General features: G+C 37.8%; 1 protein-coding gene across 2 annotated transcripts in view; it reads left to right on the forward strand.

The window, feature by feature from the left end:
• Sox102F overlaps positions 1-19,242 on the forward strand; it is a 47,827-nt gene that overhangs the window by 13,941 nt on the left and 14,644 nt on the right. For both annotated transcript variants that reach the window (XM_064681574.1, XM_064681575.1), the window contains exons 2-4: positions 2,644-3,118; positions 3,189-3,760; positions 5,050-5,164. In XM_064681574.1, coding sequence (XP_064537644.1) covers positions 2,645-3,118; positions 3,189-3,760; positions 5,050-5,164 — 1,161 coding nt within the window. In that variant the 5' untranslated portion in view covers position 2,644. The remainder of the gene's footprint in view (positions 1-2,643; positions 3,119-3,188; positions 3,761-5,049; positions 5,165-19,242) is intronic.

The following is a 19,242-nucleotide window of genomic DNA, read 5'->3' on the forward strand; positions in this document are numbered from 1 at the left end:
ATATTTATTTTATTTACCTTAGTCCTCTTACCACCACAGAATCACACACAAAATCGTTTGTATTTGCACATATACTTACACTTCCATACAGAGGCTATGAATATATGTTTGTATTTCATACTTAGTGGGAATATTAGTTTGAAATTTGTGGCCAGGGCAAGGGCAAGGGGTGGAAGAGTGTTTCGGTAGTAACGTCTCAGGCCGAACTCCCCTTTCATTTGGGCTATGAACTGATGATTCTTCTAGTGTCGATTTCTCCCTCAGTGCTGGCGCGTGGCGGTGAAAAGTCATCCCCATCTCCAATTGGGTTGGTGGTTTTTTTGTTTTTTTACAAGTATTACGGACAAATTGTAGGCACTTGCTTCGACATCGGATGATAAATGGCACAAGAAACGGCAAATAATGAAAATCATCTGAAATGAACACAAACAAGCGCCCAAGTGTTGCCCCTGCCTGTCTCTCTGTGCCCCCACATACAAACATACAAATATACGAAGAATGTTTCTGTTTCGTTTAGCTAACTATTGAATACACTGGCATTTCCACAAGAACTTAACCCATACTTAAGCTCCCTGGGTATACGAATACAACTGTGACAACCGGCGATGGTTACGATATGTCGGGGGTGACTGGCGTTCTGTTTATTTGCGTGGGCCTGTGGGCCTGTGGGTATGTGTATGTGTGCCTAAGCACTTCCCGTAACTAATTTATTTATTTATTTATTTCGTATTATCGGCCCTATACTGTAAAATATTCAAATGCAAGTTTTACCCAAATGTATATGTACATATATAATCACATACATGTACACATGATGGCTGCAAGCCCAATACAAATGTTGGATGGTTCAGTTCATGGTTCGAACCAATAGTTTCTTTGACTCGGTTCATGCAACTGATTTTCTCCATGACTCCAAGTTTTTGTTTAAGCATCTACTTACTAAATGAATTAAACCCTAAACCCATTGAAAATGGAACATGGAATATGGAATTGGGGGTCATATCATTATATATATAACTCCGCCGCCTTTGTATTTATTGAGATAAAATTGCTGCTGGTTCAGCTGTTGAAGCATATAACATACAAAATGTTCAGCTGGGTATTTCCCGCATAAGCTTTGCATACATATGTGTATGTATTGTTAAAACAAGAAAACATAACCGAAACCGACGAAAAGGAACCCATTGAAGCCAACTTGCGGAAGCTATTCGCAAGTGTACAAGTCAATATTTGAATTGATGAGTGTGTATATGTGTGCATGTGTTTTTATGCCTATGTTGCTGTCGCATCTACTCATACGTGTCGCAGAGTAACGGAAGTCATCATTATAAATAAAATTTTCAGTTCAAAGCAAATCGGAAAAACAATCATTTGTTGTTTTTACATCGCAAACTGTCGCTGCTGTAATGTACTATGTCTCTGCATCTTGGCCGGAGCTCTCTGCAGATAAGATGAATAACGAATGGGGATTATACTGACGTACCCTGCCCGAATAGAGAAAGAAATAAGAAAATAAAGAAAATCAATTTGTACTCATTCAGAGCTAGATTCCTAGCTATTTTACTTCAAGTTACCTGTAAGGAAAAACTGCTGGTCCAAACAAATTTTCGCTAGTTCGGTTCACGGTTCAAAACAACATCACGTCTTGATGAGAACCTATTTATATAGATATACTAGCGGGTATTGCCCGGCCTTGTCCGTTCGTTTTAGACCCGTTTAACATGCTTGCTGTAGAGAACACAAATTTGTAAAAACCAATTTTTATTTCAACAAGATCCATTAAAAAAAATACTCCCTACCCAGAATATACCCACTCATCCTGGCACGGCCAATGTTGGGTAATATCAGCTAGATCTAAATAAATTGCCTTTGCCGTTACTTTCCTTTGGGAGCATTCAAGTGTTTTCATAAATATGATGCGTGAAGTTTTGCTGTAACTTTTTTTAATTTTATTTAAAAAAAATAACAAAAATACATATATAAATATAACTTGGTTTATTTCCACATTGCCTGAATGAAAGTCGGAGTCAGCCACAGTGCCCACTGCACCACAAAAGATTTGCTGTCACACATCTACGTGCCAAAGGCTGCTAAGGCCGCAATATCAAGATCTGGCAAGAGATACAGTGAGGCGAAGGCGGAGGTGGCGGCGGAGGTGGAGGAGCTCCCTGAAACGCATAAGCGGAAGTCGATGCCGAAAGATTTTGCTAAATATAAATATGCTCGTATGATATGTATACTCCGGAAAGAACGACCCGAACAGGCAGAACTTTTATTTTTGTTCTTATACCCTCTAACCATGAACATTTTAAGAGGTTGTTTAAGCTCCCAGTCAAAATTTTTTAAAAACCGTAAAAATAACCTATTCAGGCTTAGAAAAAGGCTTTGAAAAACAAATGGATTCATTCGGTCTCGGAGTCTATAAGACCCGTGCATCTAACTTTGGGATAATCTAAATTAAAAAAACTCAGAAAGCTTTCACTAAGTCGAATTAAAACTGAAAAACAATTTTAATGATCCGACCTTATTTTATCCAAGCTCCAACTACATTTTAAAAAAAAAAATTTTATTAAAGTAAAAAAAGCACACAATAATCCTTATTCAAATTTATTTTGCTAATAAATATACTGAATATTTTTTCAGCATGTCGGGAAAACGCAAATCGACACCAAACAAATTTGATGCCGACTCAAATAGCTCACAAGGATTAGAAGGAGCTTCAGCAGAGACTGGACGACAATTCCAATTTAATCTGAACGATATTGCAGTCCCGGCTGGTAAAATGCAAAAACAGATTCTCAATAATAACAATAACTATAATGATAACGAGGTCGTGAGCTGTAATGTGAAGAGTAGCACCGAGTGCGACTTGATTTGTAATTCGGAAGTTGCAGCAGTAGTGGTTGCTGATGGCGAGGGTGAGGGTGAGGGTGAGGGTGAGGGCGAGGGCGAAGGCAAGGGTGAGGATTATATGCGAATGGGCTTAGGACGTGGCCTGTGCGCAGTTTTGGAAAGCGATGGTGAGCACACTGATTTGGATATTGACATAAGGAGCATTAGCCCAAGAGCTACCTCCAATGCCAGTACCGACGAGTCGGATATTGACAATGTGAGTCATGTAAGTGCCACACATAAGTAGTTAAATCGTAGTTACATTTTGGTTCTGACTAATTTCTTGTTGGTTGCAGTCTTCCCATCATTTTTTAACAACGGCGTCATCTACAAAGAAGCGTATTAAAAAAACGTCTAAGTTACGTCTACCTAATGGAACTTCAAAGATGGCGCGAGTCCAACAGATTAGGATATCTGGCAATCCAGGAGTACAGGAGCAAAACCCCATAAACGCTGATGCTTTGGGGCCATATCCGGTTAATTGCTCCGATGGAGAAGCGATCCAACGTTTTGTTAACACAACACAGTTTAACGAAGACGACGTTGAGGATGCGAATCTCACTCTTTTTAAGAGCGAATACAGTACAGTGATAAAACAGGAACTTAATGATAAACTGGAAACTTCACCACCTAAGCTAAGTGCTATCGTCACGGAAGACGAACTTATGGAGCAAGATGTCATCGGCAAAGAGCAACGCATTTTCTATATACCTTGTCGAAATTCAGCTTCTACTATTAAGAATTTTGACGGAGAACATTATTTACCCAGTCGAACAGAGCTTCCGCCATTAATTGTTCCTCCCCCGGTATCTGACACTTTTGGCAAACAAAGCGTTTCAGAGGACGGGCCGTTGCTGAAGTCGACAAGGTGAGCTTAAAAGAATATAAGTACATATATTGAGATGCAAGAATTTCTGCAATCAAAGCGAAATTTCATTTGACCCATAAAAGATCCACTCATTATAAACTCCTAATTTTATTCAAAGTAAACACTTTTCGGCGAATCCGTCAGGACAGGTTGATAGCGGCAAAGTATAATTGTAGGATCCAATAGTAAACCTGTTCCGGCGGCCACAAACTTATTAACTGTTTCCTACCGCGTTACCAAATTCTGTTGGCGGTTTAAAATGTCCAGGCTCAAGTTTGTGTCCATTCAACCCAATCAAATTGGGTTCGCGTAGATATTGATGTTTAGTGGTCGTAATTTGCTGCCTTAACTATATTCGCAATTTCCGTTTGTAGCATTCAATTATTCAGAAACAGTCTACCGGTGAAACTAGCAAAATTTGAACAACGACCCAAGTGGGTCGCCGGCGGGCAATCGGATGTCACGGCGGACATGCGAATAGCGCATAGTGCTTTAATGTGTGTAAGCTTAAAATATAAATCCAAAGATATAAGTTTAAATACCCGGCGTTCCACTCTTCTCAAGTCAAAATTGTGAAACTATATTTATTGCTTGAACAGTAACAAAAAAAACATTACTTTTTTACAATATTATTTCTGCAATGTATTCTTTATAATTTTTGTCTGGGGGAAACTAAAAAATGTTGAACAATTTCAAAAGAAAATGTGAATACATAATTCTGCAGTCATCAAACACAAAAACTCGATGTCAGCTAATTAGACAAAAGTAAAGATCCAGGGTGAGAAATGTTTACTGCTAAGTTGTTGCATCCAATGAGCGAACAAGAAATATTAACATCAGACCAAAAGAATTGAACCAATGTACATTGATTTAGCGCTAGGCTTCTTTGCCACAAAATTATTTGCTAGTTTTATGTTGGTGTGTAATTTTAATGAGATTAGATTCGGCAATTTTCAAAAAGGAAGTTGAGTGTAATCAAATAATCAGAGAAGCTGTGATATGACCGTAGAATCGGCATAATTTTTCCGTGGCTTGCTTTACTGAAATCGCCAAAAATGTAAAAAAAAAAGTAAGAGGGCCTAGTCGGGAGTATAAATGCCCTCACAGACACACATACATACATATAGCAGTTTCAAAAGCAAGCAGTCACTCTCGTTAAACCCAAATAAATTTTGAAATATTCTATTCTGCAGAAAACTTATCTCATTTGGCAATTTTAACCAAATAATAATTGATTTTGTCGTAATAAACCAACATTTTATGGTTTATTTTGATTGGTTTCATTCCAGAGAGAACAGCGCGTTGACTGCAAGAGCACAATCACAGCGAACGTATGGGAAGGATCGGACTGTCTCCGAAATGATTCAACATCTGCAGCTCATCCGAAGTAGATTGATCAACCAGGTAACAATCTAGCAAATATTTTTTGGCGTTGTCCAGAACAAGTTTTCCACCCATTTCTCATCCATGTGCATATTTTCCAAAATGTCATCTATGACTTTTCAACAAAGGATGCAAAACGTGTTTTAAACGAATTCGATTCGAAAGCAAACCCAAAAAAATATGGGTTTGATTTAAAAATGTTTTTTTTATATTTAAAAATTATATATTAGACAAGCAATTTGTACGAAGGGATATAATAATGTGTGTGTGTATATGTGTGTGTGTGGGTGTGTGCGTGCGTGTGTTAGTGTACGCATGCAGGTGTGTATGCATTTATGTATGTATAATAATAATAATAATAATTATAATAATAATAAATTATATATTATACAAGCAATTTGTACGAAGGGATATAATAATGTGTGTGTGTATATGTGTGTGTGTGGGTGTGGGCGTGCGTGTGCTAGTGTACGCATGCATGTATGTGTTCATTTATGTATGTATGTATGCGTGCATGTCTGTTTTCTAATACCAAACGCAGACCAAGCTTATTTTTCGCTGTGCTGCAAATTGAAATAAAACGAACTATTATCAAGTGCTCTACTCCTCGATTCTCAAGAATTCAAGTTGGCTCTGCAGTCTTTCATGCTTAGCTAGTAGTGTAGCTTTTTTTTTTTGCCTTTTTTTTTGGTTTTTTTTCGGCCTTTTTTTGGTGTTTTTTTTTTGTGTTTTTTTTTGTGTTTTTTTGGTGCTTGTTTTGGTGTTTTTTTGTATGTATGTATGTATGCATGTGTGTACGTATGTATGTATGTATGTGTGTACGTATGTATGTATGTATGTGTGTACGTATGTATGTATGTATGTGTGTACGTATGTATGTATGTGTGTACGTATGTATGTATGTGTGTACGTATGTATGTATGTGTGTACGTATGTATGTATGTGTGTACGTATGTATGTATGTATGTATGTATGTATGTATGTATGCATGTATGTATGTATGTATGTATGTATGTATACATTCATACATATATGTATACATGTATGCATGATTGCATATAGTGTACAAAACAAACATGCATACGTGTAGGTACAAACAGAGATATACATATGTATATATGCAAACTTAAAACTTTACCCAAGCAATCTTTTCTACTTCGCCCAAGCAATCTTTGGCTTCTGCGAAAAGTGTGTGTGTGTGTGTATAGAAATGAATTTGAACGCAAAACGTCACCCACCAAATATTTGACCAACATATCCACCAAGGAGGTGGAAAAACTCCAAAAACTGCGAAACAAACACCAAATGAATTTTGACAAAGATCTTTGAAAACGTTTTTGAAGCCGATCGAGTGGTAAGCAAAAAACTTACTTACAATCGTTTTTAACTAGTTAACCACTGTTGTGGGTGGAATTTCCCATTTATTTATTTGTCAGATGTTTTATGTTGCCAGATTTAGATAAAAAATTGATCTAGAGGTCAAGCAACGAACAAAGAGCCAAAACTCGTGCAAATCTGATGAGATTTACCCGAGTTTAGGTGCTTAAATCATAAAACTAAAATGGATTCATTCAAGAATTTTATTTTCGACACATATTTATAATATATAATCTACTATATGTATTAGCTGGTTTGTGCTAGCTGTCTTATTGGGGATAGACGGACAGCCAACAACCATGAGAGTTAGGAAATTATAATTATCTTTTTTATTTTTTTAAATGTTCTACTCCATAAAATTTTTATTTATATTTTATATTAATTGGTTACCAGAGCTCCTAACTCTTAAAATGTCTTCCCAATTGTATAAGCGTACGTGGTCTATTAGGACATTTGGGATATGCCAGAGTCCTTTGGCTTCGACTGGCTTTCACGTTTTATCTTTCGATTCTGGGTGGAGTAAATGATGTACGTGTGTATGTTTTTACATATATGTGCATATGTACAAATGTTTGTGTGTTTATGAATGCCTTTTCTTCTCTGCTTTTATTACATATTTCATTTTGCTGTTTTCTATTCATTACATTCATTTTGCATTTCCCTGCTTTTGTGCCAACACAAAGTTGTATTATTCTGTTTTCCTTTATTTTCCGCTTTTCTCCATTGTGTACGTGTGTGTGTGTGTATGTGTATGTGTGGTCTCGGTGTGCATTCTATTCCATTCTGCTCCTCAGAATCCTCTTTCAGCTTTTTTTTGTGCCATGCTTAAATTTTCTTTTGAATCGCTTTTGTGCTATGCTTTGGCATTCAAGCTTTGAACAATAAGCTTTTCTTTCCGTTTTCACGTTTTCCTCATTCTTTTATTCGCCCTGTCCATTGCTCTGCCGACAACTGACGACCGGAGCAATTATTCCTCTTTCTCTGCTGCTCCCCTGCTTGTAACTTAAAAGCTTTAGATTCCACAGGGTGCCTATCTCAGATAAGTTACGGATTTATATATATTGCCCTGCACCTGGAAAATTAGATCCCTTGTAAACTTACAATTATTTAAACTCAAAATTTTATTTTTGGTTGGCCCAAATTGAATATTGAAATTATCTACCATTACCAGCAATTGATGGGAATTTCAAAATGATGGATAAGTTTTGTTTAATGGAAAACAGGACATCTTGAAGAATATTTATTCTTATTCATAATCAACATGAATCGTATTTAGTTCTGTTTTCTGAATGAATGCATCAAAGTCGATGATTATAACACCTAAGCAACATACATTTGAAATGTGGGTTTAACTAGCAGATAAAGCGTTTTAAAAAAAATCTATGTTCAGCACCCACTTTTTGGGTGAATAACTTTTTAATTTTACTCATATGAATGACATATTATAGTCTTGCCATGAGCCATTCGTGATCTGAGTAACATTGCAAAGACTAAAAACGCGTTTAATGTTTCGTACCTTTAACGATTATTCATAGCGCTCCCACCAAGATAAAAGTTACGTTTCATTGAGTCCGAGCTCGTTGTAATCCTTCGTATTGTCGTTGAGGTATTCAACCCACTCTCTAAGAACGAAAATTTGAATGAGGCAGCATATCCATGGATGATGAGTGCGCAACATCAGCGCGTTGCGGGAATGCAGGGCAAAGGCTAATCGGCTTGAAATCACGCTAATGTGATGTTTATCTACCAGATTTGCTGAACAGAATGGCCCAAGCATGATGGGCCAAAGATTATCTAATGTAAGTGTAACAAAATCTGCATTGCCGCCTCCCAGCGCGGGTTAGTTTTGGACCGTTTGGCCTACGTGCTAGGGGGTTGTTTCCTAAGCGCAAAGTAAAAAGACAAACGGGTCGTTGTCGTTGCCGCAAATTGATAGCGCGAGTAAGATAAAATTGGAATACCAAGTACACCAAAGTTCCTCATTAAAAACACATTAACACATTTGGTACTGGACCCAAGTCGAAAACATCGACCCATTATCTTTGAAACCGGTTTTGGCCCCCATCACATTAAGTTTACGTTGAATTTGCCTTTTGTCAAGGTGTAGCACTCTAAATTGGAAGTAAACTTCACATCTTTTAAATCATATACCTATAAGAATATGTGACATATATCTATACTTATTCATACAACGTTGATATAGTACTCTTGTGTTCATAACATTTTGATAATATTTTAGGATCACAAATAAAGCTTTTTATTATACACGTCGGAGCCGGCCGAAACGGTTCACTATATCATATAGCTATAAAGCTTAACATTTTTAGGAACTTCACTATACTCCTACCATATAAGCATAATCTTATCAATAGTTGATAGTTCTATAGTTCCTTTTTTGCAATGAAATGTATCTTCACACCATATTCAATTAAGAAGTTCGCTTTTCTGCTAAGTATGCAAAACCGTATCAAGGAGGACTTCTTGATTATATATAAAATAACTTCAAAGCTGTATGTTTAGAAGGGAATTAAATCGTTGGCCTGCCGAGTTATTTACCTGTTGTATGCTGGTATTGCACTTTTAAACGGAGCATAATAAGGGGAGCTGCCAGCTTCCGTTATATATATTTGAATGTTTTAATTTGTACAACTTTTGGATGTTTGTATATGCGTGAACAAATGTTGTATGAATCTAATTGACTGTATTGTTTTTGTGGGCTACAAATGCGTTTGAGTACGTAGATACGTAATAATATGTGTGTATATAAATACACACCCACACATATATATATTTATATATCCATATCAATGTACGTACATACACTCATTTGCAATACAGCAATTCTGGCGTATACTCTCTCTTAAATACCATGTGCTGCACCATACTTACCTACGTATTCTCATGTAACTTACCAACAAATAACAGCAATGTCGACAAGTTCGTGAGCAAATGCACTGGTATGGGTGTCTGAAAGCATTCTCATAGGTCTGCCAATAGAAAACAAATAAATGTTGCTGTCTCACTCAAATGTGCCTTGTTGTTTTCTCCCTTGTGTGCGTGTGTGTGTGCCTGTGTGTAGAGTAATCACAAATACACAAGGTAATAAAAGCACTGTATGAATGTAGGTAAGAGCCTTACATGCCATAATGTGTATATCCACATAATACAGTGATGTCTCTTATGTAGCATGAGGGAAGATATTAACCCGTGCATACATAAAATTCAACAAATTGACATTTTCCGTAAAAGCTCCGCTATTAGCAACATCTAAAACTAAAACGATTTTTTATGAATGTGAAAAAATCTATGTATCTAATTTTTATTTATCTTGGATACATTACGGTTAACTTTTGTCATGTTCTTAAAAAGAAATTATCAATTATAAATATGTTCAGTAAAACAAGCAGTAAAAATGTAAGTTGCATTGAAAATTCAAAAACTTTTTGCAAAATACGTTTTTATACCCTGAACCCATTAAAAATGGGTAAAAAGGGTATTATGTATTTGTGCAAATGTATGTAAGAGGCAGAAGGAAGCATCTCCGACCCCATAAAGTATATATATTCTTGATCAGCGTCAATAGCCGAGTCGATTTAGCCATGTCCGTCAGTCTGTCCGTCCGTCCGTCTGTCCGTCCGTTGGTCCGTCTGTCCGTATGTATGAACGCAAGGATCTCAGAACCTATAAGAGCTAGAGACTTGAAATTTTAGCTGTAGGTCCTCCTAGTACCCACGCAGATCGAGTTTGTTTCCGATATTCGATTACTTGCCCGTTTCCAAATAATCGATAAAAATCGATATCGAATTCCTGTATTTTGAGCAATTTCGGCAAATAATAAGAGCTAGAGTCACCAAACTTGACATGTAGCTTCTAGAATAGTATATATATATCAAGTTTTTTTCATTTTATACCTATCGCCTGTCGGAAGAAGAGGGTTCAGGGTATCCCCTAGTCGGGAGCTCCTGACTAGAACCTCTTACTTGTTTAAAGATTCAAACGAAAACTAATTAGGAAAATTGTGAAACACGTGTCAATTTAATTTTCACAAAGATCTCTGAAAATGATTTTGAAACCCACGTCTTACAGCTAACATTCAACCCATAAAATAACTACCATAAAAATTGCAGCTTTCTAGGTCTTACGGTATGGGCTGTTGTTGATCACTAATCAGTCAGTCAATCAGTCAGTCAGGACAAACAGTTTTATATATAGAGATATACATAGAACAAATATGTAAAAACATTTATAAACTCTTCAAAATAGGTTAATTTAAAACGGTTATCGACCATGCGGCCCCAAGTGCCCAATTACTCGACTTTTCATCCGTTCGTATGTGCGCACTAAATATGAACTATATATACAATCATGTATACACACACACACACCCTTAAAAAAAACACACACACACAAGTACACATAGTGCTCGGGCAAAATACTCATTGTCCATGTGCAATTGCAAATCACACCGGAAATGCATTAAAAAATTTGCCCGCAAATATTCTAATATTAATCAAATTATGCTAACCTTGCCTTGGCCTGCCTTGCTGCGCCGGGCCACCGCCTCAACATGACAACGTAGAGACGTTGGCATGACAACGGGATCGGGAACTACTACATGGGGATCGGTATCGGGATCGCAGCTCGCTGCAAGCACGAGAATTCTATTTTTGAATTCAAAATTTATGAATGAAAACAGAATTTGAAATAAATGCGGATGGTGGTAATGGGGATGACGGTGGCTTTGGCATGGTGTTGCAGTTGGCGAGAGTGGAGTCGCGGTCGAAATCCGGTAAACTTTATCGGGCCAGCGTTGTAATGTTTGTTTTAATCCAATTATGTCACAAGAGCTCTCTAATTTGAACTTCGGAAGAATTTTCAGGAATTGAATGATACGTTAATATAGGAATAATACGAACAAAATCAAACTTTCGATTGAATATATCATGCACATCAAAATTGGAATGCAATTTATTCTACATCCACACCAATATTAAGTATACATGCATTCATGGCAGCTTCGAATCTCATCATAAATATAGACGAACAATATATGTATGTATGTGCATTCATAGATACATAGACCCGAAACTATTTTGTAGGTGTGTGTGAGTGTGTGTGTGTGTGCATAGCGAATATGCTGTAGGATATACAGATGTGTGTGTATTTACGAAATTTATGATCTGTCCATTTGGCTGTTGGGAGCCTATTCATGGATCTAAATGTAGGCGGTGACTCCGTAGCCCGTCGAAGTACTACGCTCAACATCTCTCATCTAAATTGACCGACTGTTTCATATTTTATACGCACGACAACAGGAAAAATGTTCAACACATTCATAAATGTCATAAAATTCATACATTTTTTTTTTTTTAAATGTTTCATTGTCTATTTCTGCTAGTCGAACGAATAGAATTTTGCTGACTCCGGGTGGGGGTGGCTCGGGCCCCTTAAAATACGAGGGTAATAAAACGAATAAAACCGACACGCCCGTAGGCTAATTTAAATCTGGTTTGATTATGATCGACTTCGGATTTTTACTTAATTTGTTTACAGATAAAGCCTTCATATGTACTACTGAATACTTCAGTCAACAAATCCAAAAAATTATGCACATGCACATGTATGTGCACATATATATATATGTTTGCATTTGTATACGCTGAGTTGTTGCGGAAATTATGAGTATTTTTGTGGAAGGCCTAGGGGACAATACGCTGAATTTGGTGAAACGATAATATATATTTATTATAAAATTAGAAACTGTCAGAAGCCTTTTAAATTCAAATAAAGAGAAGACAAAAATACATTTGAAACAGCAGCTGTGGCAGTGAGCCGCAATAAAGACGCACAGGCAAACTCCACGACTTATTTCTAGACAATAAAGTTTTTAAGACTAGTCGGGAATGCCGAAGGTTAAATACCCTTGCGGAAATATTCCTTTTTGATTGCAATGTAGATCCTATGATGATCATAAGACAAAGCATATTAGAAGAAACTTTTATATTTTAGTGTACATTTCCATTTGTCACCTTAGTGCTGAGAAACTATCCATTGAGCGAAGGAATGTTATAAATTTTTCATTAACTGAACAAGATCTGTCAACGCACTATCATTAACCTGTCGCACTTCAGCATGCAGTCATCCTTATCCTCATCCGCATTGGATTCAGTTGTTTGGGCATGAGTCACAAGACTCGCACGAGCCAACGGTAGAATTACAGTGCCTACCCACACCTATGTTAACCCATTACAATACGGCGTAACGACAGGCCACTTTCCTTCTGTCAACCATATACAACACTATTGTAGCTCGGAGCGTACAGCTGCGGCAGCCATTTGATTTTTATAATGAGGTGAGAAATGTTTTCATATCGCCTTGAATCACAGCCGATTCTTAATGGCTGAGCACAGTCCTCCATTCAGATTTAGCTTCCCTTTCACCCGTTCTACGCACCGTTCTTCATCGTCTTTTGGTCAAAGAAAGGGTGGCAGTTGGCCCTGAGCGGATCGGGTCAGATCAGAGCAGTCACCTATTCTTAGAAACAGCGCACTTCAAAAAAGACTCAAAACAAACCAAAAAAAAAAAAAAAATAAGTAAATGAAAATTTAAAGCTAAGTGGAAAGAGAGAAGATTAAGTGTGTTCATGCCCCAAGTGGCATATTACTTATGAGTGCAGCACACCGACGGCATCTGAAAATTGTTGATTAGCGAGCAATCAGTTTTGGCTGCGAGTCAAGAAAAATACATATTAATCGATCTAATGCTCAAGGCTCTATAGTTTTGAACCCACAGGTTCTAATCGCTTAAACCTATTGGTTCCTTTGAACGCTCTGTTTTTAAAGATACCGGCATATCCCATAATGACCTACATATTTTGTGTTTATAATTTATTACCCGATATTTTTCGGAAATAAACATCGCCCGTGGAAAATTTAAATCTACCTGTACCATCATAACCTACTTCTAAAGCTATATTTCATGTAGATATTTGAAAATGAGTTTAAAGTCCCTCAAATATAGAACCAAAAGTTTTAATTAACGTGTTCCGCCCATTTTAGTCTCGTGGTGGGAACCTTGATGCTGAATAAATAATAAGCTTTATCTTAAATATCCTTTGAACGGCATATTTTATTAAGAGGGGTGAATTTTGTGAGGATTTGAACATTATTTTTGACTTCAGCGAGTTGTCTTTGATTTTAAGAAATGTTGAAAATAATTTTTCATAAATATTCTAAATCAATTTTATCCCGAATCATCACCCATCAATTCTTTGACCCCCATTTCCACCAAGGAGGAATGGATTCTGCGAAAAGTGTGAAATACGTCTCAATTGAATTTGCTTAAAGATCCTTACCAATAAGCTTATACCTAAAACTTCGCCCATTGAACCTTTGATCTGCATTTTTCATCCGAGAAAGGTGGACGCTGTGATAAGCGTGGAACACATATGAGATGAATTTTCACAAAGTGTGTTTCACACATTTCGAAATATAATATAATCTCTATATATAAAACTGTTTGTCCTGACTGACTGACTGACTGACTGATTGGTGATCAACGCACAGCTCAAACCGTAAGAGCTAGGAAGCTGAAATTTTCACTGTAGCTACCTTATGTGATGTAGGTGCCAGTTAAGACGGGGTTTCGGGAAATTCCACCCGCAAGTGTGGCAAAATCGCGAAAAACGTTTGTTTGTAACTTTTTTGTTTACCATCCGATCGGCCTCAAACTTATTTTCAAAGATCTTTGTTCAAATTCATTTGAGGGGTGTTTTATACTTTTCGAAAAATACGTTCCTCCTTGGTGGAAATGGAGGTCAAAGATTTGGTGGGTGACGTTTCGCGCTCAAATTCATTTCCAGAGATCTATAAGAAAAATCATTTGATACGTGTTTCATAATTTTCGCAGAATTCAAACTTCTTCGGGGGGAATGCAATTTAAAGATTTTTTGGGCGAAGTTTTAAGTTGTATCCGATTTGCTTCAAACTTATTTTCAAAGCTCTACATAAGAACTTAATAAATACGTATTTCAGCGATTTGGGAAATTCCACCCGCAACAGTGGTAAATTGGCGGAAAACGGTTGTATGAAAGTTTTTTGTTTACCATCCGATCGGCCCCAAACTTATTTTCAAGGATCTTTGTTCACATTCATTTAAGCGGTGTTTCACACTTTTCGAAAAATACGTTCCTCCTTGGTGGAAATGGAGGTCAAAGATTTGGTGGGTGACGTTTCGCGCTCAATTTCATTTCCAGAGATCTATAAGAAAAATCATTTGATACGTGTTTCACACTTTTCGCAGAATTCAAACTTTTTCGGGTGGAATGCGACTCAAAGATTTGTTGTGCGAAGTTTTAAATTGTGTCCGATTTGCTTCAAACCTATTTTCAAAGCTGTACATAAGAATGTAATGAATACGTCTTTCAGCGATTTGGGAAATTCCACTCGCAACAGTGGTAAATTGGCGGAAAACGTTTGTATGAAAGTTATTTGTTTACCGTCCGATCAGTTTCAAAATCATTTCAAATTTGTTTGAGAGCATTGATTTTATAACATACGTACCACGGGCAAGGCCGGGTTATACCCGCTAGTATATATATATATAATCTTAAAAATGCATTTTCCACCGAAGGAGTTTAGATTTTGCGAGAAATGTGAAACACGTCTCTAATGATTTTTCTTATAGATCTTTGGAAATAAATTTGAACACAAAACGTCATCCACCAAATCTGCTTGCACCAAGGAGGGATGGATTTTTCAAAAAGTGTGAAACATCCCTCAAATGAATTTGAATAATCTTGGAAAATTAGTTTGGGGCCGATCGGATGGTAAACAAAAAACTTTCATATAACCGTTTTCCGCCAATTTACCACTGTTGCGGGTGGAATTTTCCAAATCGTCGAAATATGTATTTATTAAGTTCTTATTGAGAGCTTTGAAAATAAGTTTGAAGCAAATCGGACACAACTTAAAACTTCGCACAAAAAATCTTTAAATCGCATTCCCCACGAAGAAGTTTGAATTCTGCGAAAAGTGTAAAACACGTCTCAAATGATTTTTCTAATAGATCTCTGGAAATGAATTTGAGTGCGAAACGTCACCCACCAAATCTTTGACCTCCATTTCCGCCAAGGAGGAATGGGTTTTCCGAAAAGTGCGAAACACCCCTCAAATGAATTTGAACAAAGATCTTTGAAATTAAATTTGGGGCCGATCGGATGGTAAACAAAAAAGTTACATACAAACGTTTTTCGCGATTTTCCCACACTTGCGAGTGGAATTTCCCGAAACCCCGTCTTAACGTGCACCTACATCACATAAGGTAACTACAGTGAAAATTTCAGCTTCCTAGCTCTTACGGTTTGGGCTGTGCGTTGATCACCAATCAGTCAGTCAGTCAGTCAGTCAGTGAGTCAGTCAGTCAGTCAGTCAGTCAGTCAGTCAGTCAGTCAGGACAAACAGTTTTATATATAGAGATATATAAATTCATGTAAATCCAGTTGCCTGGATTTATGTAACGTTCTTCACTGTAAAGTAATAATATCCTATAGCTGCGTCCACACCCCATCCATTCGCATTAAGTGAAGTACTGCATCTACTCAAGCTCAAGTACTTCCCTTTTTTCACAGACATAAGGGAACGTGCCTTACCCGAATGAACTGTAGCAATAACTGTAGATTTACTTGTAACTATATATATTTAATCCTTAAGCGTGCCAATAGATGGGCAGATTCAGGGAGCTGATGGAGTGCCAACACGTTCCATGCGAGCGACCAACATAATTGCAAATATTAACGAATGGTTTTTAAAGCCCTGGATAATTACTAGATTGGCAGAAACTCGTACATGTGTATATGTCTACATACATATATATATATATATATTATATGTAGCACAATAATGCGACACACGCCGTTAAAACCGCTGCAACAGGCAAAGTTTTGATGACTTGGACGCCGCTGGTGCCGCAAGGATTAGGTCGTGCGTTTGACGCATGTGGACAGTGTCAGTGGCAATAGCCGGTTAATTAGCAATTCACGTCACCAACCACGCTCCATGCAAAGCCACTTCCTGAAAGGGCTGAGAGGGCTGAGAGGAGCAACCTCAGCCTCAGGACTTGCTTTAATTGCCAGTAGTTTTGAAAGGCCAATGCCGTTGCATAATGAGGCTGGGGAGGGTCAGAACGGAGGCGGAGTCGATGTACATTGCGTAGCTAATGACTCCTAAAATGGTAAACAAATCTGTGGCAAATCGAGTCACTCATATATATGTACTAAGTATTGCTAGCAACCGCAAACAGGCCGAGCATACACTTCCCTATCGCTTGCACTGAGGCGACCATCGCCGATCCAAAACCTATCAACAGCACCCCTGGCACCCTGTACAGTAAATCTGAATGCAGTACTTCATTCATATGGTCTAATCATTAACCGATGCAATATAAATACGATATAAATTGGATAAATACTCTTTTAGTTAAGTTGTGACAACGACAAGTAAAAGTTCTCTAGTCGGGAGTGCCCAACTAAGACTCCACACTAAACCTAACATTTTTGCAGTTACACGCAATACAAAACCCTTCTATAGATAAAACCACAAAGATCAAATGTGCCATACAAGTATGTAAGCACATCCTTTAAAAATGAGAGAGTGCTTTGGTTTTAATTCAGGGATAATGGGAGGATCCAAAATGTGAAATAATAATTTGTTTTTTATACGAGAACCTACATACTAAGGTTAGTGCATGAATATTTAAAACAGAAAAATTAATAAGGCTGTCTATATCTAACCATCTTGGCTGCAAATAAAACGTATGTCAAGAATTCGCATAGCCTCAGAGCCAATGAAGAGTATAGATGTGCGTGGTGCGTGTGGGGAGTTCGGGAATGGGTGCTATTAAAGGATGGTATCGAAATGTTTACACGAGGCTTTGCGCTAGGTAGTAAAGGGGGAAGGGGCTCAGCACTGGATATTGCCCATACAACATACATGTATGTGCTGTTCGGAAGATGAGATGCCGATGCTTTTATTGTTGTCGAACGGCTGTCCGACTGCCTGTTAGTTTGTCTAAGTTTTTGATGGTAGAGAGGAGGGTGATAGTTTATTTTTGTTCTTTGTCTTTGTTCTAGAAATTTGGATATTTGGTCAAAAATGTCTGATTTCTTATAAATTATTTCTTGGGGAAATCATAAATGTTATATTTAGACATGAACAATATTTATAGTGACATTATTCTGACAGCCTCATGCGCATGAAAATCAAATTTGAAATCGACATAAGGCTTGCTTGCATAGAGGAGAGGGATGAAAAGAATATTAGAATTGAATACAGAAATGTGCTGGTGCTTGGCAACGCACTCAGCGTCGTCCCCCTCGCTTGTGTACCGCAGTTGACAGATTACAATTTTAATACGTGGATTACATGGAGCTAACTCTCGGATTCCGAAGTGAAACAGAAACAATTGATTTTCACATCTCGCCGCATTATCGTTTTAATTTGGCCCTGGGAAGTTTCCCAATTTAGCACCTGCTCGCCACGTTTTTAAAAACATCTAAATCCCCTTAAATTTCCGCTATGTGGAGGACGTCCTTTCAACATACTCTCAATTTTGCTAAGCGGAAAAACTTTTCGATTTGGCTGTTTTCCCCACAACGGCACATAACATAATTGGCCTCGTCCCACAAGCACTATACTGTCCGATGTAAGAATTATTGGACATTTATTGTTGTTGTAACGGATGAAGATTGATGATGTCAATTGATGATCGTTATTATCCGCGTTATTGGCAAAGATGCTGCGCACCCACACGAGTTAACAACAGTATTTACTTGGGGAGAGTTGCCAGTATATACTGCCTGTAAATTTCCCGATCCATTGGCTTGTCCATGGACGAGCACACGGATATATATTTTTGGGGCTGTTGCCATCATTTGTGTCCCCATTGTTTGATGGTACAAAGCTGATGACTCAAAACAGCTTTCCTTTGGACGCTACTTTGGCAACAAAGCACGACAATGAGCTTCTAATTTGAATGCTATTTTATCCTTTGTTATACTAGATTTAATCATCTCCTCCTGGGCTGGGCTGGGCTGGGCTCGTTTCCCATCATTAGAGTCACCATTGTTTTCGCATATGAATGGGAAGCTCAAGTTCGTTCGCCATTCTTTGACATTGAATGTTTTGTGTGTGTGTGTGTGTGTGTTTAGTGTAGGGTGTCCTGTGCCCCAGGGGGTGGACAAATTTTGTTATCCCCATGACTAATATGTGATCGAAAGCGAGTGATGGCCTATGACGAGGGGCGGGCGAATTTATGTTCAGTTGTAATGGTCTTTGTTTTCATATCCCCGTTTTCTCGTCTTCTTGCTGCAATTGGAGCATAGAGAAACACAGGCACAATCATATTTTTGTACAATTCATATTTTCAATTCAAATTTCAATTTCCCCAATTTGAACGGGAATTTCCTGGCCGAAAATAGGGCTTCACCCCACTCCGCCCAGACTCTGCTTAAGCAACAGTCACGAACCGACATGTGGAAGCGTCGTGCGTATCCCGTCAACGTCAGCGTCAGTGCGAACGTGAAATAACTTGTAATTGAATTGACGCGGACGCAGGATGCACAATGCAGTGCTCCTGGGGGAGGAGTTGAGAAAAACCAAGCAAAGAAAGAAAAACAATTACGTGGAGCACACTGGGCGGTCCGGGACGGAGGCTCAACCATACTT

This window comes from Drosophila montana, unplaced genomic scaffold (genome assembly GCF_035044405.1).
Source record: "Drosophila montana isolate Dmon_TW-CO22-7 unplaced genomic scaffold, ASM3504440v1 contig_2397_1, whole genome shotgun sequence".
Taxonomy (NCBI): Eukaryota; Metazoa; Arthropoda; class Insecta; order Diptera; family Drosophilidae; genus Drosophila; species Drosophila montana.